Source organism: Xenopus laevis, chromosome 1S, assembly GCF_017654675.1.
Source record: "Xenopus laevis strain J_2021 chromosome 1S, Xenopus_laevis_v10.1, whole genome shotgun sequence".
Taxonomy (NCBI): Eukaryota; Metazoa; Chordata; class Amphibia; order Anura; family Pipidae; genus Xenopus; species Xenopus laevis.
This window is the reverse complement of record NC_054372.1, coordinates 59394915-59420650: the sequence shown is the minus strand read 5'-3', so window position 1 is coordinate 59420650 and position 25736 is coordinate 59394915. Positions and strand designations below refer to the sequence as shown.

Sequence of the window (25736 nt, the reverse complement as noted above, 5' to 3'; positions counted from 1 at the left end):
AAAATGCACAGGGAGGCAATTTCCCGCAATAAAACCAGATTGCCAGATCACAGAGAGACAAGGATTGCTACTGTCACTGTGTGATAGAAGTTGGGCCCAAATACAGGTTTTCAATATACAAATATATATGCTGAAAGAGCAAAATTACTTGTTCAATCTGAGAATGGTACAAAACAGTGCATATTACCATTATTCTAAAAATACATATTAAAAATGATTGATTACTTTTACCCAAACAATTTGCATTCTAAACCTAGCTGTGTGCAATCTGAAGGCTAGCGAAACCATTTAATAATGTTCACCAGTTATATAATTTACCTTGGACAATAAAACATTGGGTAACATCTCTGCATATAGAAATTAGTGGAACTGGCTATTTGGCCCCATGAGACAGATGTTTAAGGCTGCCACATCAAAAATGTACCCACCAAATGCTACAGCATACGTGGTGGATTTTGGGTGTTTTGCCCACCAAATCTGTCTTTGCTGAGTAACAGTTATTTTGATATATAAGCCATTGAACTCTATGGGGGGTCGCTTTGGCTATTCCTCTGCATATCAAAACTTCAGTAGGAAAAATGACTGTAATGTGCCCTGTGTGCTACTGGGTGAAAAGAAGCAATATTCAATTTCCCAAAAATGTGTTTGGTTCATAAAATTAAAAATGTACTCAGCTTTCCCTTACTTTCCATTTATGTTTGCCCCTAGGCAGGATGTATTAATATTCCCTTGTTAAATATTACATTTTATCTTAAGCCAAACCTGTCAAATATGAACATTTCCAACACTAATGCTGCAAATTTCACAGTCTAACTATGCAATTTTAAATCACAAACAGCTTTGTAATATACTGCAGAGATTCTCCATTGCCATGAAAATATATAGATTTCATACACTGTTATAAAAAAAGTTTCTTGTTAATAAAAGTAGTTTTATCATCACACACTCACACTGGTGCTTTGGTTTAAGAACCTGTCTTAAAACTGCGATAGACTGAGACTCAGAAAAAAAAGAAGATGTTCATATTGAACATTTAGCATGTTCTATGCAGTAATAAATTTAACTTCTGCCCTATTCCTGGTTGTTAGGTCCATGACACAACACTAGCATCTATACAACACTGTAAATGCCAGCTGGCAAAAAGTTCCAAAAGAAAGGCAAATAAAAGCCAAACCTCGAAAGTCTGATTACATACTAAAAGGTTTTGGAAAGGCAAGTTCTGTGGTTTGATTGTACACTCTCTATATTATACAAAAGTAAAATGTTCATAGAAATGATTCTGGAATAAATAATAAAAAAAAACCACACAGGCTACCGATTACAGGGTATACCTCCCAACGTTTGTTTGGTACGTGAAGTCAGTGAAGTGTGAGCATTTTGTAGAGTTCTGTGGTATGCTGGTTCCATTAATTTATCAGTTAGCTGTAGGTGGCCAGGTTCCCTCTGGTATCCAGAACGGTCTCCCATGTTTAGCCTGGGCCTGTGGTGATATTTCATCCTGTAAGTGTCCGTCATACAGTTATCAACTGAAAAGTAAGTAGTGGGTGCAATGGGATCATTTATACTTGCAGAAACATCTCTACTTATAGTGTGCAGGTTCATCTTTGGCTGACAATCATAAGGAGACTGAATGTCAGTACCATGATTTTCAACTGAAAAGTAAGTAGTGGGTGCAATGGGATCATTTATATTTGCAGAAACATCTCTACTCATAGTGTGCAGGTTCATCTTTGGCTGACAATCATAAGGAGACTGAATCTCAGTACCATGACATGATTCTTCCTTTGGATAATAGCCACTATCAGGCTCAGGCCTAATGAAATCCCCTGATAAATGTCTCTCAAAGATTGCAGGATAAGCACGTGCTAATGTTTCAGAAAGCTTACTGTTGATCGGCAATGCAAAGTTTTGTTCGGTTCTTTGCGCTGCATTTCTTATGTATTTTTTAGGGGGAAGAGGAGGAGGTACTTCAGGATGATCTACAGAGCAGTGCTCATCTCTGCTGCATGACTGATCCTCACCGAATACAAAGAACCGAGGAAGCAGCCTGTTGCTGTGAGAGGCTGGCTGCGAAGAGATTTTAGCTAGAGACCCTGTTGCTGAAGGATGCTGGCGCTGAGAACACAATCCATTATTCAGCATTTTTGTTGGGCCCACTGAAGTCTCCCGCAGTGAGTGAATATTTTCATGGTGCAAATGACAACTGTCTAAGGAGCATGAATTCAACCAGCTAGAACTTTCCATACGATCGTCTGACTTAACATCATGGGATGCTGGCAACAGGTTTGGTGAGCGTGGGTCTCTTCTCAGTTCAACAAATTGCCTCCTGAATAAGAAAATAATAATATGCTAAACATAGATACATTATACTTCATTTAAACTCCCACATCCACAATTTCAATGCATGGGAAGCTACTTTCACTGAAGAACAAAATGCCAATGAGCCATGAGTGACGTATTATTCGTATTATTAACTCCACAGATGATAAACTGTATTATACCTTAGACCTGATGGGCTGTGTGCAGGTTCCTGGGGGACCACAGAAAGCTTGTCTTCAGATTTACAGTGTGCCAGACCATGGTGTTCATTGTTTATACCTGAAACCAAGAAAACATTTACATCAGGCATGAACACAAATTACACTCCATACACAGAATACTGTAATACACAGGCCTTAGGAAATTAACTAAAACCATAAGCAACCCCCTAATTATTCCATACCAAAAACACAACACTATAGATATATTACAAGATAAAAAAAAAGACATTCTTATAAATGCATGAACAGACATGTCCTGTGCTGAGAAGAAAACAAATCAACTGGGAAAGAGGCAATATGACTATGAAGATTTTCATTCATCCAGGTCATAGTATATGTAGTAGAAGTAATTCTAAAACAACTAGACTTGCTGAGTAATTATTGAAAATATTTCGCTACTCTTCAGTTCTGAGATGGTGTAGTGTTGCACAAAACCTTTGTTTAAGGTCACAGTAACAACCTGTATGCTATGTGAGGGTCCTCACAATGTTAATAAAGTAAAAATATAATGAATCCAAAGAGCATTAATTAGAGATATATCAAGTAGGCTGATCTATGTGCCAGGAGATGGCAGTACAGAACCATGCAAAGCAGTCTATTAGAGGAACGTGGCATGCCTTTACGCAAGTAACGCTCTCTGACACCAGAAGGGTTTGTCTCCAGGATTTCAGCTCATTTAAAAATAGAAGTGTTATTTTTCTCCTCTGCTGACACAGAAAGCCATGCATGGCTAAAACCAGGGCATGGTTCTGTTGTGAATTTTGGCCCAGAGCTCTTTGCAAAACTAAATATGGCAGATGTGCGTGTACTATTCCATACAGCCCTTGTCTTATTATTTGTCTTAAAGGAGAACCCACTCTTAAAAATGAAAGGGCATATTTAAAGCCTGGGAAAAAACCTTTGACAGGTTAACTATAGCAATTAAATTATTAAGGAGATGAAAAACGCTGCCTGGGAATCCGCTAAATTGTTACCAAATACACTGAATCGGAATTGTCCGTATCAACATAGGAGTAATTGTTTTGTGTGCCACATTCACAGTGATATAATGGGAAATGATCCATAACAATAAAGGGGAAGGAAAGGCTTCCCAAAATGTTTATGGATTCCATTCAATTAGAATCCCTAGTACGTTACTAAATCAGGCTGTTACAATCGGATCATTGAAAACCCATTGGGAGAGGATAGCATCAAAGGGCTGAGGTGTCCCTGCTTAATAGGACTTTTAACCTGCTTGATAGATATCTTAATCAGGTTCGATACACAGTCCAACTCTGTCTGATTGGAAATAATGCAGGTTTTCACTGGAACAAGAAAAAGCGTGGGAGTAAAAAAACAAAGCTCTGTCCATTCATTGGCTGATGGTTACCTAGCGAAGATGTGTGCCCTTGCTTTGTGACGGAACATAGCAAATCATTAAAGTTTCCTTACTACTAATAATGGCAGTTCTTTTATTTAGGATTAACCAATGGCACATACTACAGGTACGGGATCTGTTAACCAGAATACTCTGGACCTGGGGCTTCCCGGATAATGGATCTTTCCGTAATTTGGATCTCCATACCCAAGTCAACTAGAAAATCATGTAAACATTAAATAAACCTAATGGGCTGGTTCTGATTTCAATAAGGATTAATTATATCTTAGTTGGCATCAAGTACAAGGTACAGTTTTATTGTTACAGAGAAAAAGAAAATCATGTGGATAAATGGAGTCTATAGGAGGCAGCCTTTCCATAATTTGGAACTTTATGGATAACTAGTTTCCGGATAACGGATCCCATACCTGTACTAGAAAAGTATACTTGTATGAAAATGGTTTGTTTTGATGAAGCAATGACAGACGTATGGGCTGTTTTATGCAACATATTTTTAGAGACCTACAATGTTCAGGGATGTCATTTCCCTTAAAAAAAACAAAGAAAGGGAAATATATCTTACCATGCAGATTACTTCTTATTTGTGGTGAGGTAGATAGTGCAATTGTCGACTGTTGCTGATCACTGAAAATGAAGGCAAATTACAACGATGAGCAGAAATAAAATGATTATAGTGCACATAGTTCCTGTAAGAAATAAAATACAATTTCAAAGCCGGTCAAGGTGTGACTGTGGTTAAACTCTTACTAGGGACAAACATGGACACAAACTCTGCACAAATGGCCCAATTATGTGAGAAGTCAATGGATTTTTATTTTAAAACTAAGAGGATTCTGTACACAGTTTTGAAGTGTTATATTAGCAGACAGACCTCATGGAATACAAATATGATGGAGAGTTTTCTTTGTATTTTGATACGGATGCCTGAAAGTACTGGCCTTCTACTTAAACACTTATCACAGACCCAACAGGAGTCTGTTTTACAGCATTTTAGGAGAGCACTGTTAATGTCATGGAATGGAATGTCTAATGTCATATAGCATATGCAATATAACTTGCTATTGTTTTGTTCATTCTGAATAGCAGGAAATGCTGATGAATGTCATATTCTTTGTCAGGATCAATAAACCTCAATCTGGCAGTAATACATGAGCAAAAAGGCCCCCTAACTGGCCATACATGTCTATGTGGGCAAGAAAGCTGTCTGCCCACAAAGCTGATGTTCTTTTCTACATACATTGTTATGGAAACTCTACAGATGCCTTAGTTGATGCAGGAACTAGCCCTATGGTGCACGCAGCAGAAGTCCACAGGCACTTTTTCCCCCCACTGTTTGTCCACTATTTATCCTGTTAGCCAAGCACACATGATCTGCAAATGTGTACAAATCAATGAAAGTTGTTTGTGTATCTAGTACAGCTAATACAGCCATTATATATAGACACTAAACTCTTAGAGACCGCACTCCAGTTGGGGGTAACAGTAGTTTTTTTTTTTTAAACAAATTGCCCCCCGCCTGCATTGAACACTCACACTGGGAGGGAGTTCCCAGCCGAGCGGCCATGTAATTTAAAGCAAATGCGCAAATACACTTCTGATATCACACCCATGCACATAATGAGCAGACCGCGGCACTCAATCATTAAGGACACTCGTACCAGGAGCTCCCTCCCAGTGAGTGCCATAGTGCTGGTGGTGGTGGTGGGGGGCTACTACTAATACTGTAAACCCCAACCTGAGTGCAGTTTCTATTAGCCCGTAACTTTGATAACATTTTAACATGTGCCTTTTAACTGTTCTGCTGCAGCCTGTGTTATTACTAACTGAAAATAGAACAAACTCAAGGACAAGTCAACAGGATGAACCCATCAGATTAAGTCTCCAAGGCAGAATCGGCCCCTACTGTGCTGAATCTTTATTTTGAATCCTAAGAAACAAGTCATGGCCCAGTAGTGTTGTTTTAGCATCAAGGCCAATTGTTTGAATAAAAAACACAAAGACTAAAAAAAAAATATTTATGTGGCAAGGGCTGAGATCGAAGGAATTTTACTTGTAACCAATAGAAGCGCAAATACATTGTTATAAAACAGTTATAAAAACATTCTGTTTAAGAAAACAGCCTGGACAGCTATAACCTTGTAGCATGAACAATGGCATTATTTGGGAAACATTAAAAATAACACTGACTCCACTAATTTTTTTCCATAACATCATACAGATATTTCAAAGCTGCTTATGTTTGGAGTTTTTTAGGTCTTTAGCTGCTATTGGTTAAATTATATACCTTTAAGTAAGCAAAGTATTCTTCTTAGGCCACTGGAATTTTGATGTGCCCCTGGCCACTTGTCACTGCTCATGATAGCAATAAATGTAAGGATTACTGATTGGTGACTGGCAGATCTGGACACCAAGCAGTCTCTGCCGGTCACCACTTCATGTGCCTCCAATATGGTGTTTTTCATTGACTGCTATCAGCCAATGTTGATCAGACATGCCATTTAAATGTACAATAGCAGCCATTGACCTAAAGATGATGGCATATAATGCTAACAGAGAAACGTCTATCTTGCCTTCCTCCCCGTGTATGTGTGTGAATTACCAGGCGCAGGATCAGCTGAGAAAATAAACCATGTTCCATTAGTCTAAGGAATCACCTGCTTGATTTTTTTTTTCTCACACTGAGTGGCATGGCTAGGGAATGGGATCTTATAGAAATGTAGCTTGTGCTGTTTGAGGGCTGTGTTGGATCCCTCTAGGCTTAAAGTAGGTGTATTATTAATTAAGTAAACAACTATACCAGATATTTTGGCACAATTTGGAACAATGCAGTCCCTAATTCTAAATGGCTGAATGGTTTTTAGTAACCTACCAGGGGCATACATATAGATGAAGTGTGAATCTAAACATATAGACTAACCAGCAATGGCACAAATCAGTATTACAGAAATAAAATCACAGTTGTGGAATGCACTGCCGGATGTTGTTGTGGTGGCCGATTCTGCTTTTAAGAGTGGCTTGGATGATTTCCTGGATAGACATAATATACAAGGCTATTGTGATACTAAAATCTATAGTTAGTATATGTGTGTGTATATATATATATATATATATATATATACACACACACACACACACACACATATATATGTACACACACACATATATATATATTTATATGGTTTATGTGAATGTATGGAGGGGTCGGTGCACATATGTGTGTATTTATGGATGCTGGGTTTTCATTTGGAGATTTGGAGTGGTTGAACTTGATGGACCTTGGTCTTTTATCAACCCGATCTAACTATGTAACTATATGAAATGGCACTGATAAACTTCCCTATTTAAAGGGGAATGCTGGCTGGCATGGCAGCATAATAAATGGAGCAGAAATGTGCAAGAACATGGGCAGTACTATGGGAGTGTATAAATTGCATTTATCAATATTGAACCTGATTTGCCAGTTTATTGCCCAGTACTTCATCCTACATGGAACTTATAGTTTTGTACAATTAAGTATCATGAACGTATACAAAGACCAACCTCAACAACAGCAAGAAACATTTAAAAAAACAAATGACAAATCTCTGTGGTACTTCACTAAAACTCTGGCCCAAATAGTAAATATTCCATTGACCACCACTCTGTAATGTAACCTTCAGTAGTTCTCTATCCAAGTAGAAATATTGTTAATTTTAACTACCTTCTGTGTGGATTTGTATTTAAGGTCAAAACATAATTCACAATCTGACACAAACTCATAGAACTGTGATGTGACATCTATCCCAGTGTTTTATCATTCATTACCCCCCCCCCCCCCCGAAAAAAAAAAAATCTTCCCCACCACTGATGTCAAGCTAATAGTTTGTAGGCTGAGAACAGGATACTTTTTTGATAAGTGGCATCTCATTAGCAATTAGCCAAACTCTCAGCATCTGATAAATGATCAGATATCTGATCCTGAACAATTAAGTAAAGCTGCTTGGCAACCAGGATTTTGGGGTTGTTTTTCTTTTTTTGCTTGCTTTGTTTTTTTCATATGGTCTTGTTTTGAGCTTTCAGTCACCTATACTTATCGAATTGGGTCTATTACAGATTACTTTCCAGAATAGCAACATGACTTTGTTGTAAAGGCATTGCAAAAATTGGTGCACAATGCCAGTAATTGTACCCTTAATGATCAAAGAGACGTGTCCAAGGCAAATAATGAAAGGGGAGAAAAATACTCACAGTTCACCCCAGTCCACGGGTGCAAAAATCTGAAGTAGCAAAAAGTTGTGAATTTGCTCCAAAAGTAAAGACCATAAATAATCAAATAATTTATTAGAACATGCAGATGACTGCCTAACGCATTTCGTGCCTACTGGGGCACTCAATAGCAATATGACTATGTTGTAAAGGAACTGTGTAAAAGAATATTGTATCTTGTCTGCTGCTTGATAGTATTGGTTGCATGTTAGCTCAGACCAACAGTATGTTATCAGTATGTCCTCTCCACTCAGGATAAACAAATATTTAAAAATCAAGATATGTTGAAGTACTTAGAAAGAACAGAAACCATGTAAGCTTAGTCCCCCACAGGTACACCACCCCTGGATCTCTTCTTTCAGTTAAACATAGCATAAAGCTTGTTTTATTAAAAGCTTACTTACTAGCAGGCTAACAGGTGTAATTGTTTCCTATGCCCCAATACATACAGGGTTTTTTTTAATATTTACAATATGACAAAACCATAGGACAATCATGTGGTCTTCCATGGTAATTTAATAGTTAGACCCATGGCACATTTAGGTTGTGCTCATTTTCTAGATGGAATTTTGATATGCCATGATGCTATTTGCTTGAGATTCCCACAAGGATAATTCTGGCATTCTGTGCATGGAAATAAACTGGCAGACAAAATTGCATCTAACAAATATCTATTCAAGCAAAACTGGTTATATTCAGGACACTTCCCTTGGTATCACCAGTAGATATTTAGACCACAGTGCAGTTTCAAGCATAATCATAATTCCAGTGTTACTGCTCTCACCAAAGGAAGATGTGTCTAATGTAACTGTGACCAAATATTTCAGAACTGATGCAGTTCTTTCTGCACTTTGATGCCTCTTGGATGTAAATGTGCTGAATGTCATTTCTGGCGAAACTGAGCTGAAGCGATTAATGCAGACCATGCACAACAGCATAAAATTCTCAACTGGAATCAGAATAAAGCAGACTCAAGTGCAACTATACAGCTGTGTAGGAAGCACATGTTGACCAAGTATCTTAACTGAACTGGATTTTTCATGCAATTGACTGCAGTCAAACCTGCTTGTGGTTCTATATGACCCCCTACAGTGAAAATGTCCTTGCATATTCTGAAACAGTGGGAAATTAAAAATTTGTACAGTAATAAACAGAAAGAAGTAATTTTCAGAATGACAGTTACTAATTGGAAAAACTTTACAGAAACCTGCATACCTGCACAGGCTGGTATCTTGCAAGCCCTTTCCATCCGCAAAACCAGTTCCTTCAATAATAGGAGAATCCAGATTGCTTGACCCACTGCTGATGTGATCACTACTTTCATATCCAGATTCAGTTCTCTGCCAGTTGTCAAGATAGTACATCTTCATATCAGGAGTAACTTTGTTCCTTTCTGTTAGACTTTTTCCTAATGATTCCAAGGAACTCCTGCTGCCAGATTCCTGTTTTACCTCATCCTCAAAGATAGTCATCAGAGTATTACGTTTTGGGCTCTCTTTTGACGGTGGGGTGAAAATATGATTCTTAGCAGATTGTTTTCCATTTGAGTCTACTAAATTTCTGGGGCCGTGTTGGCTTTTCTCATTGTCATTGAAAATGCTGTCCACATTGAGTGTCTCCCGCATAGGCCTCCAAGCTTTTTTGCTCCTGGGGTTTGGTTTTTCTCTGTATTCCTGACTGCTGTCTGTATCATAACCAGCTGAAAAATTGTTTTTCGCCCTGGCCACTTGCTTGGATTCAGGTATTGTGGCATGTCCTGCATTAAAAGAAGAAGATTGTCTAGACTGATTCATGGATCTCTCTTGCTTGTATGGCCCTCTCCCCTGACTGCTATAGAAATGTGGATCAGGATACTTCCTAAAGCCATTTACAGTAGGGGAGGATTCAGACTTGAGATGCACTACTGTAGATGGCTTTGAATTGTAAGCCACTCCTCCAGAAGATTCTAAATATAAAATAAAAATAAATATTAAAAATAAATAAAGTACTGAATATGAATGAGAATTGCAAAGCACTTTATAAAAAAAATAAGTGGAGAGTTTGCAAAAAGATTAAATTGATGTGGCTGATGTGTGTGTTGAAAAGGTATATTTGCTCCAATATGCCAAGCAACCAGCATTGCCAATTATCAGAAATCCCTATGGATCAGCTGCAGACACAACTCTGATGTTTGAGAGCACCATGTATTTTCAAGAACTGGCATAACCCCTATAAAAGGTATATGAAATATATTTTTCTTTACAAAAGGAAAATGAGAATGACAAGAATAATAGTATTAATAATAACAACAATAAAATATATTTCTGTGCATCACATTTCAGGGGTGGTTCACCTTAAAAGGATACTGTCATGGGAAAAAAAATATTTTTCAAAATGAATCAGTTAATAGCAGAATTCTGCACTGAAATCCATTTCTCAAAAGAGCAAACAGATTTTGTTATATTCAATTTTGAAATCTGACATGGGGCTAGACATATTGTCAATTTCCCAGCTGCCCCAAGTCATGTTACTTGTGCTCTGATAAACTTCAATCACTCTTTACTGCTGTACTGCAAGTTACAGTGATATCACCCCCTCCCTTTTCCCCCCAGCAGCCAAACAAAAGAACAATGGGAAGGTAACCAGATAGCAGCTCCCTAACACAAGATAACAGCTGCCTGGTAGATCTAAGAACAGCACTCAATCGTAAAAACCCATGTCCCACTGAGACACATTCAGTTACATTGAGAAGAAAAACAGCAGCCTGCCAGAAAGCATTTCTCTCCTAAAGTGCAGGCACAAGTCACATGACCAGGGGCAGATGGGAAATTGACAAAATGTCTAGCCCCATGTCAGATTTCAAAATTGAATATAAAAAAATCTGTCTACTCTTGAGAAATGGATTTCAGTGCAGAATTTTGCTGGAGCAGCACTATTAACTGATTCATTTTGAAAAAATTTTTTTTTCCCATGACAGTATCCCTTTAAAGGAATTGTTAAGTGTAAACATAAAAACTGGGTAAATAGATAGGCAATGCAAAATCAAAAATGTTTCTAATATAGTTAGAATGTAAAAATGTAATGTATAAAGGCTGGAGTGACTGGATGTGTAACATAATAGCCAGAACACTACTTCCTGCTTTTCAGCTCTCTTGGTTTCCACTGATTGGTTACCAGGCAGTAACCAATCAGTTACTTGGGGGGAGACCACATGGGTCATGTGTTTGCTTTTGAATCTGACCTGCGTGCTAACGATCAATTACAAACTTACTGAACAGTTATGCCCCATGTGGGCCCCCTTATAGTCACTGACTAACTCAGAGTTAGAGAGCTGAAAAGCAGGAAGTAGTGTTCTGTTCAATATCTGCTGATTCCAGCCTTTATACATCACATTTTTGACTAACTATATTAGAAACATTTTTTATTTTCCACAGCCTATTTACTCAGTTTTTATTTTTACACTGAACTATTCCGTTAAAGTTAACTTTTAGTATGTTATAGAATGGCTAATTCTAAGCAACCTTTTAATTGGTCTTCATTTTTTATTTTGTTTAATTTTTTAATTATTTGCCTTTTTCTTCATACTCTTTCCACCTTTCAAATAGGGGTCACTGACCCCCTCTAAAAAACAAATGCTCACTAAGGCTTCAAATCTATTGTTATTGATACTTTTTATTATTCATCTTTCTTTTCAGTCCTCTCCTATTCATATTCCAGTCTCTTATTGAAATCAATGCATGGTTGATAGGTTAATTTGGACCCTAGCAACCAGCCATAAAATAGCAAACTGGAGAGCTGTTGAATAAAATGTTAAATAACACAAAAACCATAAATAATAAAAACTGAAAACCAATAGCAAATTGTCTCAGAATATCCCTCTCTACATCATACTAACAGTTAACTCAAAAGTGAACAAACCCCTTTAACTTAATACATTTGGAATCTAGTCTGGACAACCATAAGCTATTTACCATTGTATAAACTGTTTTTAATAAGTGATACATAAATATACCAGAACTGGCATCATGTTGCCCAAAGAACTTAGAATTCAATATGGCCAAAAGTATCCAAACACCCTATATGACCTCTTCTGAAATCAAACACTTTTTGTTAGGAGAATCTTTTTTTTTTTTGGGGGGGGGACTTAAACCCAAATGGATAATGTTCAAACATATAGTGCTTCCCAGAAGAGTAGCAGCTGCTATAGCAGGCCCCTCTTCACTTCTTGCATTGATTATTGGTCGCTTTGTGTATAAATTTGTATTTTTAGTGAATATACCCCCATTTATTCTACAGAGCTGCAGAACAAGTAGGAACTTTATAAATACATAATAATAATAGAAGCAAAGGGAGAACAAACTTCATATTAATACCCCTGATTTTGGAAAGAGATGTTGAGTAAATAATTGTTGGTGAATTGTTTGACTCATTAGTTGAAAAAAAAAAAAGTACCTTTGTCACATGTTCCAAAATAAGGAAAGTAAACAAGTGAATTAAATTACCTAAATTACCTTTAGGTCTGGTGATTTCTTTCTTCTGTGTTTTCTCAGTAACTTTTCTTTGTGAAGACGATAAGCTTTTTAGGTTTGCTTTCTGTGCACATTCTCTGGAAACATCCCTCAGTTTTTCCTGTTGTTCATCACGATTTAGTTTAACTATTAGGGAAAAATAATATTTTTATGGGTTTTGTGTTTGACCTGTGGCTGTTGGGCTTGAAATTTAAACAGGATCAGTGACCCTGACAACCAGATTTTTTGTTCCAGGCAAAAAACAAAGGCCAATAATTCTTGATAAACATATTCACAATTAATAATGACATCTGTTTAGAATGGGTCTACATTTAACATATTAAAAGCTAAAATAAAGGTCAACATCTGCTCCTCAATTTAATATATTCAGGTATGGGATCCGTTATACAGAAAGCTCCAAATTAAGGAGAGGCCATCTCCTAAGGACTCCATTTAATCCAAATTTTAAAAAATCATTTCCCTTTTCTCTTTAAAAAAACAAACAAAAAACAGTTCATTTTAATTGATCCAAATTAAGATAGAATTAATCCTTATTGGAAGCAAAAACAGTCTATTTGGTTTATTTAATGTTTACATGATATTCTAGTAGACAAAGATCCAAATTACAGAAAGATCCGTTATCCAGAAAACCCTAGGTCCAGAGCATGCAAATAATTAACTAGTAGTGAGTAATAGAAAACCAACAGACCCAAAAGTCATAACATGCATGCTGCTGATTCAGTGTCACTGAATCATTAATTAAGGCTTTGTTCAAAATAATAATTCAATTACAGCCCTTATTTAAGGAAGGAAGGCAGCAAATGTTGTGCATGCTGGTTATAGTGCATTTCTCTCTGGAATGTCCAGCTTTCTCTCTAAGAGTAAAGTGGGTTGTTCCAGACATTGTTTAGAAGATGCTTACAAGATGCTTACAATTTGCTAAGAACCAACACTGTCTGTCCTAAAGAGAAATGGAGCAACATTTTTTTTGACTGATGAAAATAAGATTGTTGGGGGTTTGGATCTAGGGGCCACAGACAATTTATGAGACGACCCCAAACACAAAATTCAAGCCACAGTACACAGTGAAACATGGTGGCCCAAGTATCATTATATGGGGATGTTTCTCATACTATAGTGTTGGGCCTATTTATCACATACCAGGGATCATGGATCAGTTTCAATACATCAAAATACTTGAAGAGGTCATGTTGCCTTATGCCATAGAGGAAACGCCCTTGAAATGGGTTTCAACAAGACAACGACCCCAAACACACCAGTAAACAAGCAACATCTTGATTCCAGACCAACAAGATTGACGTTATGGAGTGACCAGCCCAATCCCCAGACCCTAATCTAATAGAAGACTCATGGGGCAACATCAAAAATGCTGTCTCTGAGGCAAAACCAAGAAATGCAGAAGAACTGTGGAATGTAAGAGGTGCCAAAAGTAGGTTGACTCCATGCAACGCAGTTCTCAGAAACACTGCTTATACAACAAAATATTAGTTCAATGATTCCAAGGAAAGCAACATCGTGAAATGTTTTTTATTTCATACAGTGAATGATTGAGTTTGTAAAGAAGGCTGCTGACACTATTTTTTGAAACAGCCTAATATTCCCTTTTCTTCACTTTCTGATAAATCTGATAAATTTTTCTATTGATTTGGAATAGAATGTGCAGTGTTCCCAATGCATTTGCATGTATGGAACATTACATGGATTTTGAGCTTTATTCAATATATATATATACTGTGTGTATATATATATATATATATATATATATATATATATATATATATATATATATATATATATATATATATATATACACATATACATATATACATACATATACACACACACAAAAAAGCACTCAATATGTTAATGGAAATTCAGAGTAATTTCCTAACACCAGTAGCAAATCATTTACTTCCATGTCAGTGTTACATCTGCATTCCTTACAGGTCACCTATTACTTTTTAGTGATTTATTAAATGCCCTATTCAGCAAAACAATCAATTTAATAAACACATGAAGAGCTAATATGTGGAAATACAACTTTGTGAAGGCTCTTTGGAAGGCTCTTTGGTGATTATGTGTATCTATCACACTTTTTTTGTTTCATTGTGAAAAGGAGCTTGTTTTGTTATTGCAGATATGCTGCTAAAGTGAGGAGAGAACAAAGAGAGCACCTATGGGGGAGCTGGAAACTCCAGGGGCATACAAAGTAAAGATTACACTGATTCAATGTTACTTTTTAGCCGTTTGCTCTTACAAACGCACACTATTATTAAGAATTAGTAAGCACACATTTACTAAGAATTGTGCATGCAGATTTACAAAATGCACATAAAAGATGCTCACACGCCCTTAAAAAAAATCTGAGGGAAGACCCCATTGTACATCAACTGTGTCATTTCTGGATGAGTTATATGTATGTCAAATTGGACAAAAGAAAAATGACTACTAAGGGATGAGATTTAGACAGAAAGACAAAGAAAGCAAGCGAGACAAAAGAATTCATATGGTGCAGAAGTCAGACTGTAGAACGCTAGAAAGTAATGAAATGAAAGACAGGCTGGGACTTCTGTGTTAACCACTATTATTAAGGTAATAATACATACCAGGCCCTCTGCCAGCACTCGATTGAACAATTCCTCTAGTAAAAGTTGGTTCATCCACATGGAGTTTGTACCCATTGTTCTGATATATATGTTCACCGAACTGATCTCTGGTGTAATCTGGCTTCTTTGGCACAGAGGATGTCTTTTCACTTCCTTCAAAAATATACAAAGAAAGATGTGAAATTAATGATATCACATTTGTTATGTATCACTCCTAGTCAGAAATGTTCAAATGTTCTACCTTACATAAGGCGACACTAAGATTTTATAAACAAGCCCAGAAAATAGAGGGATTTTGCTGAATAATACAGTTTCTGATAACAGACTGCAAGGCTAAGGTCACACTGAAAGAATGCTTAACAGCAATACAAGACTGATCAAAATTTAACATATTGTACTCTACAATGCAAGGGACACAACAAAGTCTTGTCCAAGACAATTGCTGTCTTCACATGGGTTTTTTCTTTATGGATCAACTAACAGTTAGACAGGCTGAATTTGATAGACAAGTGTCTTTTTTCAAACCTCATATAATACATTATGTTATATGTTAACAGTAAACTTCTTGCTAGGGCTGCATTATATAACAATTAACATTCCAAGATGAAGATCCTCAGAACAAAGAAGAAAATAAAATATCTAGCTACATCATTCTTTTTAAGGCAAACCAAACCATTCAATAACTATGACCCTTGGGGGCATATTTATCAAAGGTCGAGTGATAGAGTTTTATTTTACCTCGAATGACCTCGAAACTTGAATAGTATCTTATTAAGAAAAAACATGAACATCTAAAATTCGAACTAATATTACCGACGCAAATTCATCAAATTGGGTTTTGGAAGGCTATTAACATCTTCAAATGGGTCAGTGGACCTCTGCCATTGACTTCTACATGAACTTGGAAGGTTTTAGATGGCATACTATCGAATTCAAGTTGTTCCCCGGGTCAAGGTATGATAAATCTCGAATTCGAATTATTACCCACTCGAATTTGTGAGTTTTGACCAAAAATCCAATTCGAACTTTAAGAAATCTGCCCTTAATGTTTTTAAAAAGTTAATATGCAAGGCAGATGGTGAAAGGGATCGAGTCCCTTATATTAACAGAATTAATTCTTACTAGTGACTAGCTGCTAACTTGCATCATCTGGTGCAAAGCATGCATGACCTCTTAATAACCACAACATGCCACAAACATATACCGAGCCACTCCTAGTGTATTTCTATATAAATAATTGAGAAGCTGCTGCTTTGTTCCTATCTTCTCCTCTTCCCCAATACTAATGTGAACTTACTCACCTGTCTCCTCACTATGGAACTCTCTCTTACAGTGAGACCAATGCTGAACCTGCCTCAGTGCATCCTCATTCGTTACTGCTGTGCCATCAGGATTTGCATAAAACAAAAGCAAAGGTTGGTAATGACACCGAATGCACTTGGTGACCACATCTTTCCACTTTGTTCCAACCTAAATAAAGAACAATATATTACCTATAGACAGTAGATGCTTTTAAAATATACATATTAAAAGAAATTACATTGTTGTTTTCCTTTTAAACATTTCGGTGAGGATCCTGCTGTACTGAAATAGTTAATCCATTAATCTTAAGAACATGAAGTTAACTATTACAGCTATTACCCTGCCACATGGTTAAAGGAGAATTCAACCCCCTCAACTAATAAAAACTCCTACCCCCACCCTACATAGCCCCCCCCCGCACAGGTGTTAACACCTATAAATGCCCCATATCCTGTAATATTATAAATGCCCCATATTACCCCTCGTTGCAGAGTCAGTGCAGTGGAGCTCATAGGCTCCATGTTCTTCTCTTCGGTAATGATCGGAAAGTAAGCGCCGTATCGGCTCATGCACATGGAGCAGTCTTCCGTTCGTGATAATTGTGCATGCTCCGAAAGTGCCGAAAATTGCCGAAGGGAAGGAAGATGACCCAAAGATTACCGAAGCGCCGGAAGATAGCCCCCTATGAGCTCCGCTGCTCTGACTCTGCAACGAGGGGTAATTACAGGATCAGGGGCATTTACAGGTGTTAACCCCTGTGCAGGGGAGGGGCTTTAATTAGTTGGGGGGGTTGAATTCTCCTTTAAGGAGTTTTCACAAACACATTTCCAGGCCTTACTATGGTTACTTTGAATATGGCGGAATTAAAAATGTAGCCACAGAATTCTTGAAGGTATAGCCAAAGTATTCAAACAGAAGGTAAAAAAAAACAACTGAAATCGAGATTTTGTTACAGATCATTTTTGTCTTGCAGTTAGTGTTAGGACTGATGGTGTCAGATCACCAGATTGCATCCTAAAAGTCGGATGTAGTTGCACTGGTCACAATATAAAGGGAAAGACACCAAAATCTGATATGTAAGCTAAGTGACATGACTGTCAGATGCAAACACAGCATACTGCATTTTTCATCTGCCAAGATGAAAAAGCTGATGGTGTCTGACCAGCTTTATGTTTCCATTGAAATACACTGACTGTCAAATGTAGATGCAATCCAACTTTATATTCTAGCTATGGTGGGAGGGTAGGGGATCAGATTTTGTAGCATCCTAGAAAACAATACAAACCCCTTGTAGTTTTAAAAATGTATTAACATGTAAATATAAATATACACGTCATACATCTTCTGAAACAGACAAAACAAGTCATTTTATCATTTTAGCTACTGTAAAAGCCCTTTTAGACTAGCTGTTGCCAAATATTTCCAGGTGCAAAAGTACAGGAGGTGAAAGTAAATGACAGTTTTAGAAACTATTAAGGTTGCATAGTACAGCTTGAATCATCATTCTGGTGCTATGATTGGTTGTCAGGAAACTGTCTTACCTCTTTTACAGATGCATCATCAAACAGAAACCACTTGGCACTCTTTGTGTGGTAGGCAAAGGCACAGTAGTGTTTACTTGTGTAGCAGATCATACCCACAAGGTAAAGTCTACTTTCTTTGGCTTGCTCATCCGTAACCATGAAAAAAAGCTGTGAAAACAGATGCAACTTTTATATGCCAAATATCAGTAGTTTAAAAATATTCCCTATCAGTTTTTCACATCACAAGCCTATAACATGAAACTGCAGGTAGATTTTCAATACATAAAAAGTAAATACACCTAATTTTGTTTACTTTTTTATATGAATGAATAAATAACTGCTGGTATAGTAATTCACCCATGCTAACAAGATAGTGAAATTGTCCCAGAACTAAGGGTATACGTCATATTGAAGCATGTCACTCTGCATAAAGGCACACATATGCCTACGAGCATGGGCAGTAGATAGAGCTCAATTATAGTCTTGATCTCATTTAATATCAAAAGGATTTTTTCCCCACAGAGTGCAAGCTGTCTAAGGTCTCTGGCCATGATGTTCTTGAATCCCTTATAAATGCACTTCTCACATGTCTCATATATACTGGCCAGTTAACTGGCTTCTAGTTAGGGTTGCCACCGGATTATGAAATCCGGACAGGACACTGAAGTGAATGACACAGGGATCAGCCAATCACTGATCACCACGTCATCAGTCCCACCCCTGATGTCACCCTCCCCACCCACCGGCATCACCATCCCCGCCCCCTGCCTGTTTTCACTGAGAAAGAAAGTTGGCAACCCTACTTCTAGTATAACTGTTCCTACTATAATTATGAAATAAAATTGTAGGTTCCACTGTGACAGAAGATATTGTTGCCAGTTGAAAATGTTCTGCATAATAGGTCAGTGCTGTTATGAAGAGCATATTTGTTTATCAATTGCATTCTACTTAAAGGTGGACTAAAGGCTTAAAAAAATTAAAGCCGACTTCTTTAGAAATTTAGCCGTTTTAAATGACCAGTTTGAAAGAAACAAAGCTTTAAAACCTCTGTCTTTGACAGCTCCAAGTTAAAGTGAAGCGCTTGTAGCCCAATGAGTAATTACCTTTGCAGGAGGCCTCTCCATTTAGAGTCACTTCACTGGGCTCTGGAGGAATGGAGATTATTTCCGGTGCCCAATGCCATGCAAAAATACATTGTAAAAAGGTGCTGAGAGCTCAATTACAGGAACATTACATCACTTACAAATACAATTTCATATGCTACCTTTCTCACACTTCTTTATCAGTTATTAATAATTTAAATGATTACGTTAAGTAATAATAAATAAGAGGAGTTTGGTATCATTCCATACCCCGGGTAAATAAAGTTGAGTAGCCAAATTTCGTACAACATCTTCAGTTAAGTCAGAGTTATCGGAATCCCAAACTAGGCCAATAGTAACAATTTCTGGGCAGTTCATAAGCACACGGCGGATTTTGATTTTCTGGCCACAGTTACTCTGCATGGAAACACAGATAAGAGAAACCATGTAAAATACTTTGCAAGTTCTGAAATTTTTGGATCACTAAAATATATACAGTGACTTTAAAGGCAAACCATAACCTTTTTTTCCTTGAGGCATTCCAATTTTGAGTTACTCTTTGTTTGGGGTCACTTCTTGGGGTCCTTCAATATAGTTTTTTTTTCCAGGGGGTTACATCGATACCTACAGGTCCAGTTAACAGCCTGGATGTGTTCGGGCTGAAGCTTGTACCAAAATCTGATGTGTAAACTACATGGAAAATTTTCCATTTAATGTGACACCACAGTCAGTTGTGAATGTGGCATGCTGCACTTTCAACCGCGTTTGATAATTTCAGTAAGCATTAAATACCTATTGGAATTGAAATCCATCATTCCACCTAATGCAGTTTTGAATGTTTTGAATTATTAGTATTTTTAAGGATACAGTCCTGTGCTGTTCTTTATTTGTTAAAGGGATACGGTCATGGGAAAAACATTTTTTTCCAAAATGAATCAGTTAATAGTGCTGCTCCAGCAGAATTCTGCACTGAAATCCATTTCTCAAAAGAGCAAACAGATTTTGTTATATTCAATTTTGAAATCTGACATGGGGCTAGACATATTGTCAATTTCCCAGCTGCCCCAAGTCATGTGACTTGTGCTCTGATAAACTTCAATCACTCTTTACTGCTGTACTGCAAGTTAGAGTGATATCAACCCCTCCCTTTTCCCCCCAGCAGCCAAACAAAAGAACAATGGGAAGGTAACCAGATAGCAGCTCCCTAACACAAGTTAACAACTGCCTGGTAGATCTAAGAACAAAAATCAATAGTAAAAACCCATGTCCCACTGAGACACATTCAGTTACATTGAGAAGGAAAAACAGCAGCCTGCCAGAAAGCATTTCTCTCCTAAAGTGCAGGCACAAGTCACATGACCAGGGGCAGCTGGGAAATTGACAAAATGTCTAGCCCCATGTCAGATTTCAAAATTGAATATAAAAAAATATGTTTGCTCTTTTGAGAAATGGATTTCAGTGCAGAAGTCTGCTGCAGTAGCACTATTAACTGATGCATTTTGAAAAAAACATGTTTTCTCATGACAGTATCCCTTTAAGCAGTGAGTTTGTATATGATTGGGCAACATGTTTTAAAGTTATCAAACAGTAAAAGTTAAGTTTTATATACATTGTTGCAATCACCATCTGAACTAGTCAGCTAGCAACAAAGGAAGTGTGCTTGGTTCACAGTGTACTCTAATTTGTTGCAATTTTTGTAATATAGATGCTGCATTTTCATCTAACAAGATAAAAACTAACGGTGTCTGGCCGACTTGATTTTTCCACTGAAATACACTGAATGTCGGATGTACAGTAGATGCAGAAACTAAACTATTGTTTGGAGTTACTGCTACAAGGCAAAAAGTGTCTTTTATTACATATGGGGGTTAGGTAAGTAACATATTTCAGCTATTAATTCTCTTTAAGATTTTTTTGTGACGTAAAACACTGTTCATTACCTTTGCACCTCACTATATAATGATCAGTATTACAATATTTTAACTGTGGAAAGGAATGCAAGGATAATAAAAATAAACCCTTTAGCAGGAACGTGACAGTTTGGATAGAATCGTATTAAAGGAGTAGTTCACTTTTAAATTACCTTTTAGTATGATGTGTGATATTCTGAGGCAATTTGCAAATGGTTTTCATATTTTATTATTTGTGGTTTTTGAGTTATTTTGCTTTTTATTCAGCAACTCTCCAGTTTGCAATTTCAGTCATCTGGTTGTTAGAGGCCAAAATACCCTAGTAACCATGCATTGATTTGAATAAGAGACTGGAATAGGAGTATGAGAGGCCTGAATATAAAGCTGAGTAATAAAAAGTAGCAATAACAATACATTTGTAGCCTTACAGAACATTTGTTTTAGATGGGGTCAATGACCCACATTTGAAAGCTGGAAAGATTCAGAAGAAGAAGGCAAATTATTCAAAAACAATACAAAATAAATAATGAAGACCAATTGAAAAGTTGCTTAGAATTGGTCATTCTATAACATACTAAAATTTAAGTTGAAGGTGAACCACCCCTTTAAGGAAGGTGAACAGCCACCCCAGTATTCTGAGGATTACTGTATTTTAAAATAGGCATTCTGAGACAATTATCTGTGAATTAAAAAACGTACTCTGTGTCAGGAGCATTATAGGCCTCAAATATCTACTTGGTAATGGATGATGGCTCACAAAGCAGTCCTGGAAATCATTTAGATGCGGATTACAAATAAAACCCCTACACATATATGCTGTCATTGTTGCTCTGCTACATTTTTTTTAAATGAGTGATGGCATTACTTTCCCTAAATCTATCCTTTATATACCTTTGTATCTGAAAATCAGGTCATAAAGGTCAGGTCATAAAGGTAGAACTGAAGTTGTTCAGTTTTGTCTTTTGTGACTCAATTTGGCAAGGAAGGCCTTCTGCATTGGATTCACAGTTTAGTGGCTATTCAGACTCAATACCAGAAAACAAATGACCACAATCAATGCACATTTCTACTGGACAAATACAATGCTTCTTTTGTTATATTGTTATTTGACCAGACAGTTCACTTATATTGTTGGTGCAATAAAAATGTGGCCAAAAATTAGGTATATTCTAATCACTGGCCCTTAACAATTTAGTGAACCATGTGATGATACCTTGACAGAAAGGGATATGCTTCAAATAGAAAAAACACCTCTAAAAGGCCAAGTGTAATTTGTTTGTTTTGCTTACCGGACACTTCCTGTAATCATCTGTGGTGTTAGCAGCCTGAAGTAAATCAGCAAACATTTCTGGCTTCAGGCGTTCATGCCTCTCCAGCATTTTGTCAACTTCATTACTAAATTAAGCAGAGAAGGGAAAACAGTCAACACTTATTTTGTGTTGTTTAGAAGCCTATAAATACTCATACTATTGTCGGCATGTATGGAGTTTTTAATGGCAAACTGCTCATGTGTGTTTCATAAATTTTCAGACAGATACAGATAAATTTCGTCAGTGTGTATGGCCTGTTGGACAACTACAAAAATTAAAAAGGGAAAATATCCCATGCTAATTTACACAAAAATTAACTTTAAGGAGAAGAGGAGGTATCAATTACCCAATTGAGAAATAACTTTATTGAGAACTCTCACTGACAAAGTGCTATGTGTAGTAATTTAAATTATTGACAACTGCACATATGACTTTGTCAGTGAGTAAAGACTGTAAAGGTTTGGTGGTGGAGAGAGGGTTTTTTTTCTTTATAAAGCTGTTTGACAACTATTAATTTCTACAAATGATGATATGTCCAGGATAGCAGTATAAATGCAGCACATATATAACTGATCTTTTTTTCTATTATTTGACAATACCTGCATGTACATCTCCACCTTGAGAAATTCACGGTTTTTATGGTTTGGTGTTCTAAACTGAAGGCGCACTTATTTTTGAAAAAGTAAATTTAAAGCAAGTCGGGGAAAGTAGCAGCATTTTTGTGATCACTAAAAGTAGCACCCATTAAAATGTTGTGTGCCAGAACCTAATGGTTGAACTAAATAATGGTATGTGAAATATTTTAATGAAATCTTTAGGCTCTGAAATACCCTGCCTCATCTTTCATGCTATCTTTTCAGACACCCAGTTGTTACACTGCAGAAAGTGGATATTTCAAACACAGAAGTTTCAGGAAGTGTATTCTGTGTCTAAGGTCAAGCACTAAAAGGGTAACTGCTCACAGAGCAGCCAGAAGAAAGAGCACCTACTGGTGCTCAGAACACTGCACTTAAATAACATGGCGCATTTTAAACTTGAATAACAGAAAATGTACAATTTAAATAATATATTAAAAAGCTCAAATCCTCCCACATCATTATGACTGCACATTCTTTTATCCGGTTATTGGGAGACAGAAAATCTTTTCCTAACAAAGGCTTAGATTGCCTGACTCATTTGAAATAAAGTAAGGTGAATACATTTCCTGCCACTCAAGAATAAAAGAACACACAGTGAAAGGTATTTATTTTGGGAAGGTGGGGGGGTGTTATAAAGGTAACTAACCAAGGGTAATTTTATTTTTTCAGTTGTGAAGCACTTTTTAAGACAAAGCTATGAAGGATCTTCCCTTAAAGTCATTACTATAACAGGTCTGAAACTTTCAAGCGGATAGATCTGGACATCAAATAGCACAGAGAAGACATGGTAGGAAGTTCAGACAATTTTGATCTGAAAATCACTGCAGCCTTTAGAGCCATTACATTTATTTTGATATAATGGTAGATTTGTAGAATTCTATCTCGCTTGAAAATGCACAGGCTTGTCACTATACAAAACAAGATGCAATTGCATTGTTTTCCCATACATAAATCTTCCTGTGTACCAGTAGCCATAAACAGAATCCATATATTTAATATATGAAGATATTGCTTTAGCTGAATCATAGGCAAAAAAAAAAAATCCGGACATACCAAAGGGCTGTTGTAGAAATATATCTCACAAACTCAGTAAAAGGCAATGGATCAGATGAGGCTCCACAACTGCGACAAACACACTAAAAGAGAAGAAATAATCCCATGCATAAAGCAATATATACTTTGGGAAGGGAAAATACATGCTATATATATATATATATCTATATTACAGACTTTAAGACATTACCTGTTCGTAAAGAGTCATTGCAAATTTCTGATGGGTGATGCAAGATTTTGAAGTGCACATATCTCCTTCACTATTTGGCACAATATGGAAATGAATCCTCTGCAATATGTTTTCCTACAAAGTTTGCAAAAGTAGGTGAAGAGAAGGCAAAAATAAGATTTTTACAGGGTAAATAAGAGACATAAGAAGATGTAATATATGCAACATGAAGACCTAAACAGTAAAAAAAAAAAAAAAAAAAAAAAAAAAAAAAAAAGGTTGTTTTCCTTACAGTGCTTGCATTTATACTGCATTAAACCAATTCAATCCCCTGCAGCAGATTCCATGAATTCTGAATTTCAACCTCATGACAGCTGAAACTGCCATAAACAGGAGCCAAGCGGAAGGAATCCAAAGTAGGCCACCAGAGCCTCTATACAGGCATTAAAAAAAAGCCACACCATTGTACTCCATCATGGTTATTAGAATATATGTTTTGTATAACTACCCTGCCTTTTGTGAAATTCTGGACTGCATCCGTGTGTAAAACAGCAACCCAATTTTCCATTACGTTTTATGGAGATAAAATTAAATTTAATATGTTTCACTGTGGTGTGGCTGAGATTTATATGTCCTGTTCTGAAGAAAATGTATTTTGCCTATAACTAGGTAAACAAACAATCCCCACTTCCAAGACATGCTAGCACGGGGAAAGCAGGCCAAAGCACACTGTCCGGGAAATAAAAATTAAAACACTTGACTAGCCTGTGTAACCATTGACAATAGAACTCTAGATAGAACTACTAGTTTAAGGGGAAGCAAGATCTGAAGAAATTGTGTTGTCTTGCATCTAGTGGTGACACATACAATATTGTAGTCATCCTGCACATGTGGTGCAAACCAGTTGACTTCATGACAATGCATTGTATAAATGTCTATACCACATTTTTTACAGTGCCTTGGATTTTTTCACATTTATGTGATAAAACTTGGCATTCAAATTGGTTAATTTGGGACTGTATTTCAATGACCTACACAAAACAGTCCATAATGTTGAGTGCAAAAAAACAAAACACATTTTTACAAATCAAAAATAGAAAGTTTTGATTGAATGAGCATTCACATTTGCCTGTGCTATGAAACCCCTAAATAAGTTCTGGTGCAACCATTCATTTAGTTGAATGGAGTCCACCTGTGTGCAAATGTCAAAATAAATACTGCATTCCCATTTCTAGAAGGCCCCAGGATTTATTAGAGAACATGTTAAACAAATTTCTGGAGAGGCACCAGCAGGATTGGCATATGAAATAAATATCCTGCAGTTGGACAACTCCTGGTGCAGCATTCAATTAATTGTTAAAAATGAAAAGAATATGCCACAACTGTCTAAAAAAGGCAGTCCAGTGTAAATCGGTGAGCGGGTAAGGATGGCATTAGTTTGGGAAGCATACAAGAGTTCAATGGTAACTGAG

General features: G+C 36.8%; 1 protein-coding gene across 3 annotated transcripts in view; it reads right to left on the bottom strand.

Moving 5' to 3' along the window:
• Nucleotides 1-225: 225 nt before the first annotated feature.
• The window catches only part of usp53.S (ubiquitin specific peptidase 53 S homeolog), a 39675-nt gene continuing 14164 nt past the window's right edge, over nucleotides 226-25736 (bottom strand). For 2 of the 3 annotated variants that reach the window (XM_041579649.1, XM_018243371.2), the window contains 12 exons: nucleotides 24286-24399; nucleotides 24096-24178; nucleotides 22384-22489; nucleotides 19455-19601; nucleotides 18121-18270; nucleotides 16579-16747; nucleotides 15278-15430; nucleotides 12645-12797; nucleotides 9379-10108; nucleotides 4481-4542; nucleotides 2502-2598; nucleotides 226-2326 (listed from right to left, as the gene is read on the bottom strand). In XM_041579649.1, the coding sequence (XP_041435583.1) occupies nucleotides 1312-2326; nucleotides 2502-2598; nucleotides 4481-4542; nucleotides 9379-10108; nucleotides 12645-12797; nucleotides 15278-15430; nucleotides 16579-16747; nucleotides 18121-18270; nucleotides 19455-19601; nucleotides 22384-22489; nucleotides 24096-24178; nucleotides 24286-24399 (2979 nt within the window). In that variant the 3' untranslated portion in view covers nucleotides 226-1311. The remainder of the gene's footprint in view (nucleotides 2327-2501; nucleotides 2599-4480; nucleotides 4543-9378; nucleotides 10109-12644; nucleotides 12798-15277; nucleotides 15431-16578; nucleotides 16748-18120; nucleotides 18271-19454; nucleotides 19602-22383; nucleotides 22490-24095; nucleotides 24179-24285; nucleotides 24400-25736) is intronic. The other variant, XM_018243372.2, reaches the window with a different exon arrangement.